This window comes from Glycine soja, chromosome 7 (genome assembly GCF_004193775.1).
Source record: "Glycine soja cultivar W05 chromosome 7, ASM419377v2, whole genome shotgun sequence".
Lineage (NCBI taxonomy): Eukaryota > Viridiplantae > Streptophyta > Magnoliopsida > Fabales > Fabaceae > Glycine > Glycine soja.
Window position 1 is genome coordinate 6,904,352 of NC_041008.1, and position 14,788 is coordinate 6,919,139.

Sequence of the window (14,788 nt, forward strand, 5' to 3'; positions counted from 1 at the left end):
ACAAAATACATGTGTCAACACCTCGTGCATCAGAATAAAAAAAATCATGTTAAAAAATTAGCAATTTGAGGAAACTCAATTACACTACAAACAAACCTCCACAAGCAAACAAAATTACATTCAAATTCTGCCTTCATTTGCAAACTTATCATACTGTGTAACAAAGTAACACCAACACACAAATAGCAATTTTGTGGAGGATGACCCAAAAGTTTTATCTATATCTGTATACACCTACAGCAGAAGGAGTATTTTCATATTAAGTGTTAATTTTCTTCGTCCGAATCAATGTAAATCTGCTTCCATTTTCATGCTTTTGCAAACACCATTTTTTTGAAAAGTGAACATTTACACAATTTTGAATTTGAATTTTGTTTGTCTTCTCACTACATTTTGAGTGTAGGTTTTTGAAATTTGAATTTGAATCTCAATGGATTATGTAGTTTGTCTTCTCACCATGAGGACACCGACAACGAGCTCATAGAGGAGCTCCGCATGCACCCCTTAGACAAGATTGTTAGATTTCATCTTAAAACTAATTGGCATTAAGTGAAGTTGCCCAACAGATATATAAGCCGCACTCCAAGGATTGAGGCAGCCGATGTGGGACTTGGGTAACCTGCTCTGATACCATGTTAGATTTCATCTTAAAACCAATTGGCATTAAGTGAAGTTGTCCAACAGATATATAAGCCGCACTTCAAGGATTGAGGCAGCCGATGTGGGACTTGGGTATTTCCCAATAAAGATAAGTTTTTGTTTTCCTTTGCTTCTCTCCTTTCTAAAATGCATTTTTATTTTGTGAAATTGATGTTAGTGTTTGGTTTGGTTGAGAATCGCATTAGCTTAGTAAAAATTACATTCATTCAATACTAAAAATATTAGAATTAAAAAAAAAGAAAGAAAAATAACCCGAGAGATTGTTTCCAAAACATTGTGATCATTATATTGTGGTAGATGTAGTTGTTTGTCTTTCATGTCATTCTCTATATTTATTATGTTCGGAGCTTTTAAGACAAAAGATTTAGTTATTATGTAGAAAATAGTTTTGGAGCATTCTTATATAAAATCTTTCTTATTAGTATCTAAATGTCTTGGTCCTTTTAACACCTTGATTACATGCAACATTTGCTTATTTGTATTAGAAGTGTTTATATCACAATAAGTTTCGAATCTTCTTTTATTTTCATTTTACTAATTTCACAAGAAGACATAATCATATATCTTTTATCGTTGAGACTTTGGAGACAATTCTAAATCCCCACTAGAACATTTCTTCCTTCAGCTTTTTTTTATATTCTTCCTTTGTCCTTTTTTATCTCAACTATCTCATTTTTTTTCTTTTCAACTTCTGCGGGAATATTTGTCTCTGCCCCTCTTCTCTTGCCAACATGTTTTATGTCCGATGAAGAAACATCCTTTCTATTTCAAAATAGTAAGTTTTGGTCTAAGAATAGATGTTGTTGTTTGTCTTTCCTGTCATTCTTTATATTTATCATGTTTGGAGATTTTAAGATGAAAAATTTAGTTATTATGCAGAAAATAGTTTTGGAGCACTCTTATATAAAATCTTTCTTATTAGTATGTAAATGTCCATGTCCTTTTAACACCATTGATTCAATTACATACAACGTTTGTTAGTTTGTATTAAAAGTGTTTATTAGTATCATAGTGTGACTTACGTTTCAAAATAGCTTTGGAGATTGTTTACAAAACATTGTGATCATTGTATTGTGGTGGATGTAGTTGTTTGTCTTTTCTGTCATTCTTTATATTTATCATTCATGTTCAGAGCTTTTAAGATGAAAGATTTAGTTGTTATAAAGGAAATAGTTTTGGAACGTTCTTATATAAAACCTTTCTTATTAGTGTGTAAATGTCCAGGTCCTTTTAACACCATTGATTTGATTACATACAAAATTTATTAGAAGTGTTTATATCACAGTGTCACCTATGTTCCTTCATTTTTTTTTTATTCTTCCTTTGTCCTTTTTTAAGTTTCTCATCTTTTTTCTTTTCAACTTCTGCAAGGAATTTCTACCTCTGCCCCTCTTCTCTTTGGCAACATGTTTCTGTATTTTCTGTCCGATGAAGAAACATCTTTTTCCTTCTCCCCGTTTCAGAATAGAAGGTTTGGTCTAAGAATAAGTCTTCCCTTCCCATTTAAAACCTCTTCCATTTCACATACATCTGGCTTAGGATACAACTTATCCTCTGAGTATTGTGCCTTTTTTTTTGGAACACTAAGCAACTCTGCTCGAGCATTCTAATTACTTTCCATACAAGAATTGCTAGAGTAATTAATTACAAAACTTTAGCTCCTTATTTTTTTATGATCATTGGGGTTGCTTATATAGTAAATACCAATCTTATATAAATTCTTCACTTTGTTCACATTTATGATGTTATATCTTCATTGTTTTTAACCAAATAACATGGTAGTGGAACAAGCTTTGTATAATGTAGAGAGACTAAGACTTCCCCATCGGAGGAGCCCAATCAAGAAAGATCCAACAACAAAATTCTGTAGAAGGCACTTGAACCAAACCACACAAGGATAATTTTCACGAGAAGTATCATGAAGGCCAAATTTTGGCTGCAACTACTCATTTCCTTCCACACATTTCCTTCCACATATATTCTTACAATATCCAGGAAGCTGAGGCCCTAGCACTAAGGTATAGTATTGAGATTATTGCTACTTGACATTTCACTGATGTTATTTATGAGACATACTATTAACAGGTTTCACATGCTCGAAAAAAGAGGTCTGTACATAATCTTACTTATTTTGATGTGATTACATGTGACTTTCAATAGCTAAATTATGCAACAAAATGACTCACTTAGTTGTGTGTGAGAAAAATGGATAATTTTTGGATAGGAGAGGTTGTCCCTCAAGTGTCAAATATTGTCCATGTTGATGTATTAAACTATTTTGACTCATCTGATTACTATACAGTTTTCTCTCTTTAAAAAGAAAATTGGTATCTACCATATCTTTGTCCCTTTGTCAATATAGTTTTTGCATTTTTTAATAATGCCTTAATGTACATCTTATAACTCTTTTTCCTTATATTTAATACTTTCATTCTCAATATTTCAGTTGTATGAGTTTACCTAACAATTCTCAAAAAGCAATCCTTCAATGACATTTCTAACATGACTTTGTTTTATTTCACATAATTTGTTTCCAATATTGCAATACCTAGCACATAAACACATCAAAGGGGGGATTTTAATGCTGACAGAAGTTCTTATGAATGAAAGGATCCACTTATAGGATGTAGAAGTAAGCAAGTTGAACATCACATCCATTCCATTTTCTTGTGTGGCAATATTCCTACATCTCATATTTATATTTGTCATATGATAGTATCCCCATGGACAAATTAGGGAAGCAAATAGAAATTATTATTCACATTATGTGACCACTAATAGTCATGGTACGTGAGAAAGAAATTTGAGTGTACTATTATTAAAATATAATTCTTTATAATGACAACCGAGGATCATAAAATCATAAAGAGGATACCATTTGGTGACTATTGAATGAGTTGGAACTTTATATAAAATCCTTAGAATCAAGGTTACAAATCATGAATCAAATTATGAATCATTAAGTCAATCTTTACATCAAATGATATATATAAAAAATTTCAACTAGGAATTTTAAAAAAAAATCCATAATTCTCCCAAAAAAAAATTATAATTGAGCCTTGACGTCAATTTATATAGAAGCTGATAAATTTAAAAATAAAAAAATAGTCTCAAGTAGCATCCCGATTCCGTAAACAAAAACAAAATTAAAATTCAAAAATTATTTTAAAAATTGTACAAAAGATACGTAAGACTTTTTATACTAAACAACAGAAAATTGCATGGAACCTAATGTTGCTGGTTGGTGTGGTCAGGGACTGAATGATGAATTCCATGTAATTGTTGCATTGCAAGATTTGGAGAAGAAACCTGATTCTGCTGATTGATGTGATCAGGGACTGAATGCTGAACTCCATGTAACTGTTGCATTGCAAGATTTGGAGAATAAACCTGATTCTGCTGATTGATGTGGCCAGGGACTGAATGCTGAACTCCATGTAACTGTTGCATTGCAAGATTTGGAGAAGCAACCTGATTCTGCTGATTGATGTGGCCAGGGACTGAATGCTGAACTCCATGTAACTGTTGCATTGCAAGATTTGGAGAAGAAACCTGATTCTTCTGATTGATGTGGTCAGGGACTGAATGCTGAACTCCATGTAACTGTTGCATTGCAAGATTTGGAGAAGAAACCTGATTCTGCTGATTGATGTGGCCAGGGACTGAATGCTGAACTCCATGTAACTGTTGCATTGCAAGATTTGGAGAAGCAACCTGATTCTGCTGATTGATGTGGCCAGGGACTGAATGCTGAACTCCATGTAACTGTTGCATTGCAAGATTTGGAGAAGAAACCTGATTCTGCTGATTGATGTGGTCAGGGACTGAATGATGAATTCCATGTAATTGTTGCATTGCAAGATTTGGAGAAGAAACCTGATTCTTCTGATTGATGTGGTCAGGGACTGAATGATGAATTCCATGTAATTGTTGCATTGCAAGATTTGGAGAAGAAACCTGATTCTTCTGATTGATGTGGTCAGGGACTGAATGCTGAACTCCATGTAACTGTTGCATTGCAAGATTTGGAGAAGAAACCTGATTCTGCTGATTGATGTAGCCAGGGACTGAATGCTGAACTCCATGTAACTGTTGCATTGCAAGATTGGGAGAAACAGCCTGATTCTGGTGATTGATGTGGTCAGGGACATAGAGATGCCTTCCAAGTAACTCTTGCATTGCAAGATTTGAAGAACCAACCTGATTCTGCTGATTGATGTGCTGAGGGACTGAATGAGGAATTTCATGAAACTGCTGCATTGCAAGATTTGAACAAAAAACCTGAGTCTGGTGATTGAAGTGGTAAGGGACTGAGAGATGATGCATTGGAAGATTTGAAGAAAAACTCTGATTCTGTTGATTGATGTGGTGAGGGAATGAGTGATGCATTGCAAGATTGGTGTTTGGAGAAGCAAGGAAATTCTGGAGAGGGATGGGGTGTTGTATGGTAATGTCATGAATGCTTCTTCTTTTGCCTGTATTGTTGGAGGCCTGACGACAAAAATACTTTTGGGCATGACTAGCCACTTGAGTTGGACTTCTTGTCTTAACAACGTTTGTTGCAATGTTTATCCAATCTCCCCTTGAATATATCTCAAGTCCCAAGAGAAACAACCTACAGAATGGCATAAATATTTTAATGATTCAGAGAAAAAGAATGAAAGAACAATATTAAGAAAGAAAACAGTACATGTGTTCTTCTTGACTCCATCTCCCACGCCGAGTGAGAGTCTTGTTTCCTTGATCCAATGGAGAAAGCTCACTCCTGTTGTTCACTCCTGACATTATTCTCTTCTAACACTTTCAATCCAACTTTTCTTCTTTCTTTCTTTCTTTTGTCACCCTGTTTCCCAGTTTCCTTTATATAGGTTTTGGCATTCGGCACCTTCCTACCTAATCAAGTAAAATATATTTGTAATCTTCTTCTACAAGATAACAATATGACTATTTGAAATTTATTATAAAAACTCAACTAAAAAATTACTGGATATGATTATTTTTAATTAGATAACAATTTTTTTTATAGTTTTAGTGTATTTTCATCAACTTTAAAAATATTTTTAAACATTTGTCATTTTATTAATTTCTTTTTATACAAAATTAAGTTAAATTTTAATATAAATTTGTAAAATTATAAATTGAAAAATATCGTATGAAAGTGAAATAGTTCGTCCATGTATCTATTTTGCTCATTAATAAAATATATTTATCTTGAAATCAAGTAGACAATTACAAGTTAATGAATTTTTTTTCATATGAATGTTATTTTTAACTATTGATTTCTTTAAAAAAAAAATATGAAATTCAATTAAAAATAAAGATAAAAAAAGATAGATTAAAAGATATAACAAACTAAGAAAACTAAGTAAATAATTATAAATAAAGATAAATTAAATAGGTTAGAAAAAACCAAGTAGACAATTACAAATAAAAATAAAAATAAAAAGATTTTTTTGAGTCTAATAGTTAAATCAAATTTTTTGAAAGGATAAAATTTAAAATAAAATCAAATACTCAATGTATAATATTAGGATAAGACATGCGATTCAGTGTGAGTGATAAGTACTACTAAAACTACTCATTTGAAACCATTCTCAAATATATGGAGTTGCAGAAGTTTTTTTTTTTTTTTTTTAAATATGTATACCTTTTTAATATCATATACTCCTAAAATACACTACTTTAGCAAAAATCTCCTTAACCACACCACTTTGATGGATTGGTTACCCCAACTTCCGAGAAGGATTAGGTTTGGTCACCCCAACCCCAACTTCCGTAAATTGATTTTTTTTTAATTAAAATTATGAAAATAATATAAATATTATATTATATAAATATATTTTTAATTGGTTTTAAAAATATTTTTTTATTGAATTAATTTTTATAATAAGAAAATAATATTATTAAATATAATTATTTTTTTATATTATTTAATTTATATAAGACCTTTTTTAGGTGAATATTTTTTTTTTAAAAAAATTAAATTTTGTCTAATAATATATTTGTTTTAGAAAAAAAATAAAACTTTTGATAGTATTATTTTACTAAATAAAATTTGTTTGTTTGTCATTAAATTTTTTAAAAAATAATAATACTTTTTGTTTAACAATTTATTTATAGAAAAACATTATACTACATTATGAATACAATATTTAAGCAATCACATCTGGCTAAGAAAAAATCTAAAATAAAGATATGTTAAAACAATTGTTTCTGTTATGGTCATATTGTCAGCAAATTTCACATTATTTTCTATTTTTTTTCATTCATTTTCGTCTTCATGCACCTCGCACGACCCGCTGTCCTCTTTCTCCTTGAGTTAGGACCGCACCGATCTCCTCATATCCCATGTTAATTCGTGTGGAGACGACTTCATAATTAATTTAATAAAAACGTATTTTTAAAACCAATTAAAAATATATTTATATAATATAATAGTTATATTATTTTAATAATTTAAATTTTTTTTTAAAAAATCAATGTACAAAAGTTGGGGTGGCCAAACTCGACTTCCTTAACTTTCCATCAAAGTGGTGTAGTTTAAGAAATTTTTACTAAAGTAGTGTGTTTTAGGAATATATCACATTAAAAAAGTATACATATGAAAAAAAAAACCCACTACTTGTCATACTCATGATATACAATGGAAATATGACGCCATACTATACGTGCTTTTCGAAAGCCAAAGAATATGGAACAATGTCAATGCTACATACATCCTCAGCTGACATTTAAGGATGACTAATCAAAATTATGATGCATATATATATATATATATATATATATATATATATATATATATATATATATATATATTGTTGTACACCAAACCATTATACATCCATAGACAAACTAGGACACTGCCAATGGCATACAACATGATATAATGTATAATTATAAAATAAATTTGCAACATGACAATGATATGATGTAAAATTGCAAATACAGCATGATATAATATAATGTGCTTGACAAATGCTCAATAAACATGGTGTGTTGTGCAGAATCAGAAACTGAAACCATGATAATGATGTGATCCAAATACAACATACTATAATGTTCTTGAAATAGGCTCAATAAATTGAGAAGTAAAAGCAATGCATATTGCCCTCAAACCATGAAATTGCATTCCTAATCAAAAGGAAGCCACATCGCTCCGGTAATAGAAAAGGCCAGATGGACTACCATTGGGAAGCAATGCTAGCCTCACAGGACTAGCTGCACCTTCTTCAACTGTTAAGAGGCCAGTGTTGGCAGTTATATCTGTCTTGACATAACCAGGGCAAACACTATTGATGCAGAATGAAGGGTATTTCTTAGCAAGGATTCTAGTATACGCATTCATAGCAGCTTTAGAGACAATATAAGCACCCAGATGTCTTGGCCACCCATTACTTTCTAATGAGCCTTCTTGGAAATCTCTCAAAAACTTCTTCAATATTTCATCCACTTTCTCTTCAGTGATGATATTGGCATCACTGAAGACTTCTCTAGCCCATGATCCTTTTGGCAAACTCTGAATTTTACATGATTAAGCAATATGACCTCAAGCAAATTAAAGGAGACGAGATACAATTATAAATTAATAGCCTACCTCTAACTGCCCCATAGTTGATGATACATTCACAATTCTCGGTGAATCAGATAACTGGAGGAGGGGCAGAAGGGATTCTACAGTTGTTTTAGCACCATAGTAATTTATTTGCAAGCATTCTTCAGCCAACTCATATGATTGAGTGATTGCCTTTGTCACATCTTCTTCTGGTGCTGCCTGCAGAATAATGACAAACTCAATACTCTATGACAGTAGTTTTTCAAATCCCTAACAACATCCCCTGCCCTAAAATAAAACCAATCACAACCTTTCTAACTGCCAGATTTCTCATTGACATACAACATTGTTGAAATGCCAAAGCTCCAATCAGAATTAGTAAAAGTTTTCTTTTTTTTAAGTTCTTCTCTACTTTGACCACATCTATAGTGGATTTAGAATTTCAACATAAGATTTTAATAATCCAATTTCAGTGTATTATATTTATACAGGGCATGCTCGTCATAAGAGTTCACACCAAGCTCTTCTCATAACCCAAAAAAGGAAAAGATACTCGCCCCACGCTTCAAGAGAAGTGAAGTGAATGAATCTGTGTCTTTAATTACAGCTCCACCAATCCCTGCATTGTTAACCTGCATTGTACAACTTTTCTTAATGAAATATGCATACACCAAACTGAGAGGTCATGAGATTCCCTTTAAGGCAATCAATCAAGAAAATTTATCATAACTCCATAACTAGATATGTAAGAAATTTGCCAAATTGATAAAACAGAAACTGAAGCTTACTTAGCACCAAATGTTAACGTAATACAAGAAGCAAGGAACATAATCTGATACATTAAATGAACACACTTTACGCCAAATTTTAAAATAAAGTAAAACAGAACTCGCGCATTCTTAACATGCAGAACAACAACTAACATTCTAACAACGAATAACAGCAGTAGCAAGATGATCAAACCAACATGCAATGGGAACTAAGAGAAGAGTAAAAATTAATATTCAGAATCATAAAAACAGAAAAGTAATTGCATGCAGACTTATAGGATTGCTTTGACAGACTCTCATTTACAACCAAACAATCAAGAAAAAGGAGAGGAGAATCAAAGTTGCATGTTACCAGAATATCAAGTTTTCCAAATTTAGATTTGATAAAATCTGCCAGAGAAGCTACACTTGTTGCATCAGCCACATCAACTTGATGAAACAGTACAAGGTGAGATAGACCTGAGTCCTTGAGTGTTTGCAGTGCTTGGATACCCCTCTCTTCATTTCTTGCAGTGAGCACCACCTTGATTCCAGCTGAAGCTAATTGTCTAACTATCTCTAATCCAATTCCTTTATTTGCACCTGTCACAACTGCATACCTGACAAACTCAACCCCCACCCCACAAAGGTGAAAGGGTTCAACAAATGTAAAATTTAAGTTCAACAGTAGAATTGGAATTTGGGTGTCTAAAACCAAACACAAAAAAGATAAAAGAAGAAGCTAGAATGCCAATGTGCTACACCTTTCTGTAGTTTCTCCCATCTTCAGTGTCAACTTTCAAGTCAGCTATTGCAAACCTGTTGTGGTTGCCATACTTTTAATAAGACAAATGTTGTTGTTTTCTGTGCGTGTAAAAGAATGCCCAATCAGCATGTTTGCCACGCAACTCTTCTTATCTAATATTAAATATGAAAAAGACAAATGCTGAATTTTCTTGTATTTGAATACATCTTACTTAAATTTTTATTATTATTTTAAAAAGAAAAATGCTCAATAAACATGTTGAATTTTTGTAGACAAATGCATTACAATAAATTTATTAATATATAAATAATTAAAAATAAATATGTGATAATTCATTTATTTTTTTAAAAAAATCAAATTTTTAATATAATTTTTTAAAATAAAACTTATTTTATAAATTTGAACCAGGGTTGAGACAGGAACATCTAATATCCAACCGGGATGGGATAACAAATTTCAATTTGGAAGCAGTGAAAGTGAATTTTTAAATTTTTAATTTGGTGGTTTAAGCTGCACAAATTTTCAATTACTTAATTTCCATTATCCGTGTAAAGTTATCCCTTGTTCGAAAGAAAAAATATACTTGTTATTCTTGGTAAATAAATAAAAAAGTTATATTTAAAACAAAAATAAAAGATCAAAACACAAACAGAAAACATGGTCTTCCCCTTCTGCAAAGTTTAGCTTGCAACTTGCTAGCTAGTGGCTCTTTTACTGTTGTGAGTGTAATGAGGCACAAATAAAACAGTAATCTTTTTGAAAGAATTTCAAAAATATTATAATTTTTTATTGTGATTGATTTTGATTATCAGTTATTTATCATTATTGTAATCTCCTTTTCTCCATAGACATTCTCCTACATAAAGAATGCGGCTAATGCATTGCAAAATAAAGGTGGAGAAGGGCGCCAGATAAAGAGAAGCGTTGCAAGATGAAAAATGTTGAGATTGCAGTGGAAGAAAACTCAAAAAAGCCTTCACAACATTGCAGTTGCTAAATGCACTCCCCTAATTGATAGATACAGTTAGTTTTGAGCCAAGGTTGTGGTTTCAATTACTTGGCCCGCAAAAATCATATTTTAGTGCACTGGGTGTTTAAACATAACATAACAGGAGGAAAAAAAAAACACTTTTAACCCTAAGCTTATTAACGGAGACCTAGACAAGAAGAAATGGCAAGCATGTATGAGAAAAATGAACCCAACAGAAGATTAAGAAAAAAAAATACCAAATGAATTACTCGATGCTATTGGATGCTCTCACAGAATGTCCCCTCTTTTGATTTCTGATTTTTGCCCCTTCTGAATAGCCAGTATTATAGATTCATTTTGCACAGCAATTTTCAACTTAAGGGAACAGAACGTTATGATGATCATATGATATGACCTTGTTGAACTCAATTTTCAAAGTTATGGGGGCAATTAATTAGCTAGAAGATGAAGATGATGATGATGATGACTACTTTCTCCTCTTTTGGCTTTTTTCATTGTGCTAGCTAGGTACGTAACTCTAAAAGTAAAAAAGAAGCTTGTTTCTGTCATATTACTATCTTACCATGATAATACAACAACTGTACAACTATCTAATTAACTCTGCTGCCACACAAAATTGTGATATGTTTTCTTTCTTTTTTAGCTGCTTATTGTAGTTGATATGTTGTAAATGGACTGCACATTGATTCTAGTAGGTGGGCATGAATGTCCAATGTATTATTCATTTATTTACTTTTTGAATAAAACATCATTCGGATCCTGAGGGTGTATAAAGTTGTTGCACAAGTGAAGAAAATAAAATAAAAAATCTGACAATATAATCTATCAATCACTTTAGGCTTTAGTCCAAAATTTAAAAAGTGACAGTGACTTTAAGTGATTAATTAATATATTTTGATTAATGTCTTATTTCATATCATAGAAACTTATTTTGATTTTCTTTAGTCTTAGGAATTAATATGATAAGGTTTTTATACATTCAATAATTAAAATGGTGTTTTATCTTCTTCGTTTTTTCTTGGTAGATTGTTTTTTATTTTCTTACAATGGATTTAAATGGGCTTTTGTGTTGGGCACCAATCATAGTCGTAATCATAGTCGTATTGCTGTTATACCAAGTATTTTAAGTAAAGAGGCGAAAATGTCATTCACTTAAAATTTTAAAAAGCATTCTTCCTCACGTGCACTATTCAGTCTTCTTCTTCTTCCTTTGTGTCATCTACATGATTTTGAGCATCTGTACCTCGTCCGTCTGTGTTGTCTCGCCACTTCGTGCCCCGCCGTGGTTGTCATTTTTCGCCGTTGTAAGTGGTCTGGGTTCCTTCCTCTTTTTATTTCTGCATTTACGTGAGCAAGGATTGAGAATTTGTATAAAGCATATAGATTGTCAATCGTATGTCTTATACGGATTACGAATCTGTATAGTTCATATGGATTGTTAATACGTATGACTTATACAAATTATTCAATCAATAAAATTATTTTAATTTTTTTATTTAAATCTGAAAGAAAAAATTATTTTAATTTTTTTAAAATTTTTAATAAATTAATATTTTTGTTAAAAAAATTGTAATAAATAAATATTGTTGTGTATTTTTAATTTAATTGATTATATTTGTTTTTTGAAGTTGGTTTTTAATTAAGAAATTAAGTAATTTGTTTATTTTAAAATAAATGTATATATTATTTTGATTTAATTTTTTAAAAAAATTATAAGTAATTTTGTTATATTTGATATTTAAAAAAAATTATAAATTTGTTAGATATCATAAATGCCAAATTTTTATTAATATAAATTTTACAATTTAGATTAACAAGAAAATATAAATTTGTAAATTCCAATTTTATTGATATAGTCGTATATATTATTACAGTCATAGTATTAAAATTTTATATAAATCGTGTACGAAAGTATAAAATTAAAAAAATTTCATTATTTTAAAAAAAGTTAAAGTTATTGTCATAGTAATTTGTTGAAAAATAAAATAGTGATTTATTAGAATTAAAAACCAAAATTATAGTTACATTTTGGTCATTAATTTAAGTTTATTAGAGTTTGTGTTGTCAACTCTATATATTTGAAAAAAAAAATTATATGCATTTATGAATATATTAAGTAATAAAAAATTATTTAAAAAATAAAAAAAAATTATTTGTGAATTATTAAATAGTAATTAATTGAAATATTGTTTGAACACTTACATAAATTATTATGATTGTTTTAAAATGCAGATTATTGTTAGAATAAGAGGTTTGGGTCAGGTTTTAAGCATGATTATAGGAAAAGCCCTAGGGAGAAAAGTTAATGGTGATGTGGATGAAGCCCCCAACATCGAAGGCCCATAGTATTTGCACGTAGATAACGAGAAGTTGTACCTGTTGTTGAGGACGTTCAACATGTGAATCATGTTCATGACAAGGTCCATGAACAACCTAAAGAAGTAGCTCTTGATGATGTAGTTACTGATCCCGAAGGTTTTCCAGGCGGTTTCCACGACATATCAATTTTGATGGACTATGTTTATCATGTGGTAGTGAAAGTTTGAAATGGAGAGGTATTTATATTTTTAAATAAATAATATTTTTGTAAGTATTTTTTATTATTGTTAAAATGATTTAGATTATGATTTTCAGCAACGTCTTGAGCTGAAGTGATCCTCCCATGGAAGAAATGTTGAGAAATTTGATAGGCATGCTCCAGAGATTGAAGACTTAGTGGCTGTCAGAGGATTAAGTCCTTTGATTACATGTTCGTTGGACACTGGTGATCGGAGACTTATATCGGCATTTGTGGAGAGGTGGCATAAGAAAACTAGTAATTTCCATCTTCCTCGACAATGTGGCATCGTTGCTACATCTGCCGATTACATGGGTCTTCCACAACTTCGAGGCTCTTCATGTGGACGAAGTCATCTTGCTGTTAGTTGAATTGCTTGAAGTTAGTTCAGAAGAAGCAAGAGTTGAGACAGTATAATGTCATGCAGAATATGTTAGGCTATCCTAGTTGTAAGACATATATTGGAGCATATGTGACGTAGCACAGTAGACTATAGCAGGTCGAGCATATTTGTTGCATTTGGTAGGTTGCACACTTTTTGCTAACAAGATTGTCACACACGTTCATGTGATATTCTTGGACGCATTTCGTGACCTGATGCAGAGTGGAAGTTACGCATGGGGAGGTGCTACACTGGTCCATATGTATGACAATTTGAATGATGCATCAAAGGGCACTGTTAAGCAACTTGTAGAATATATCACACTTTTACAGGTAATTTTAATTTTTTTTAGTTCTTTAGTTTATATTGAGTATTATTTTCATTGTTTTGTTGTTTTTAAAATATGTGCAGTGTTGGATTTACGAACACTTTCCTTCTGTTGCTTCTTCTATTGTTGTCCAAGATTATCATGAAAGAAAATCACGTGTCTGTCGTTGGAAGTCTGGGAAGGCATTACCAGTGTCAACGTATCGCAAGCGTTTGAATAGATTGACGTGCGATGCTGTGTGTTGGATTTCCTATGGTGACCATCGTGCATTCAAAGAGTTTGAACTTATCTCTTTATTTGTCGGACATATTAGATGGAGCCCATAATCACCGCCACAAAAACCAATTTCATAAGAAATAGATTAAGCCAAATGCAGAACATCATCACGGGTAGCAAACACCTATAATGCAATCCATACAAGTTTAGTCTTCAAGGGACAATCATATTAATACCTCAGAAGTATTGAACGCATCAGAACAATCAACATGTTCTTCATTCACACCAGTTTCTTCTTCATTTTGTTCATTCATATCAACTTCTTCAAACATTATATTGTCATATATCCACTGATCTTTGTTTATCTTAACAAAACATTGAAAAACAAATAATCCATAACCACACCATAATTATACTATCATATAATTTTTGCATTTTTTTACTGTATTTATTAATATAATACATTAAATTAAAAATGAAAAAAAACACTAATTTATGTATAGATTCTTTTCACATTAATATCACTTTCAAACTATACAAACTACAACTTTCAAATGAATATTTAAACTATATCTATTTAATAGTTT

General features: G+C 31.1%; 2 protein-coding genes across 3 annotated transcripts; both read right to left on the bottom strand.

Annotated features, from left to right (window-relative positions):
• Nucleotides 1–3,703: 3,703 nt before the first annotated feature.
• Nucleotides 3,704–5,582, bottom strand: LOC114417662 (putative mediator of RNA polymerase II transcription subunit 12). Its single transcript, XM_028382763.1, has 2 exons — nt 5,351–5,582; nt 3,704–5,275 (listed from the first exon to the last, which is right to left on the bottom strand). The coding sequence occupies exons 1-2, from the start codon at nt 5,443–5,445 to the stop codon at nt 3,889–3,891; spliced, it is 1,482 nt and encodes a 493-aa protein (XP_028238564.1). The 5' UTR covers nt 5,446–5,582; the 3' UTR covers nt 3,704–3,888.
• A 1,962-nt stretch (nt 5,583–7,544) lies between these two features.
• Nucleotides 7,545–11,130, bottom strand: LOC114418471 ((+)-neomenthol dehydrogenase-like). Of its 2 annotated transcripts, none has more exons than XM_028383832.1 (6): nt 10,955–11,130; nt 9,726–9,780; nt 9,335–9,581; nt 8,770–8,844; nt 8,255–8,431; nt 7,545–8,176 (listed from the first exon to the last, which is right to left on the bottom strand). In XM_028383832.1, exons 2-6 carry the CDS (start codon nt 9,743–9,745, stop codon nt 7,796–7,798), a joined length of 900 nt encoding a protein of 299 aa, XP_028239633.1. In that variant the 5' UTR covers nt 9,746–9,780; nt 10,955–11,130; the 3' UTR covers nt 7,545–7,795. The 2 variants fall into 2 exon arrangements, with proteins under 2 accessions (XP_028239633.1, XP_028239632.1); XM_028383831.1 differs by having other exon boundaries at nt 9,726–9,825.
• Nucleotides 11,131–14,788: the final 3,658 nt, after the last annotated feature.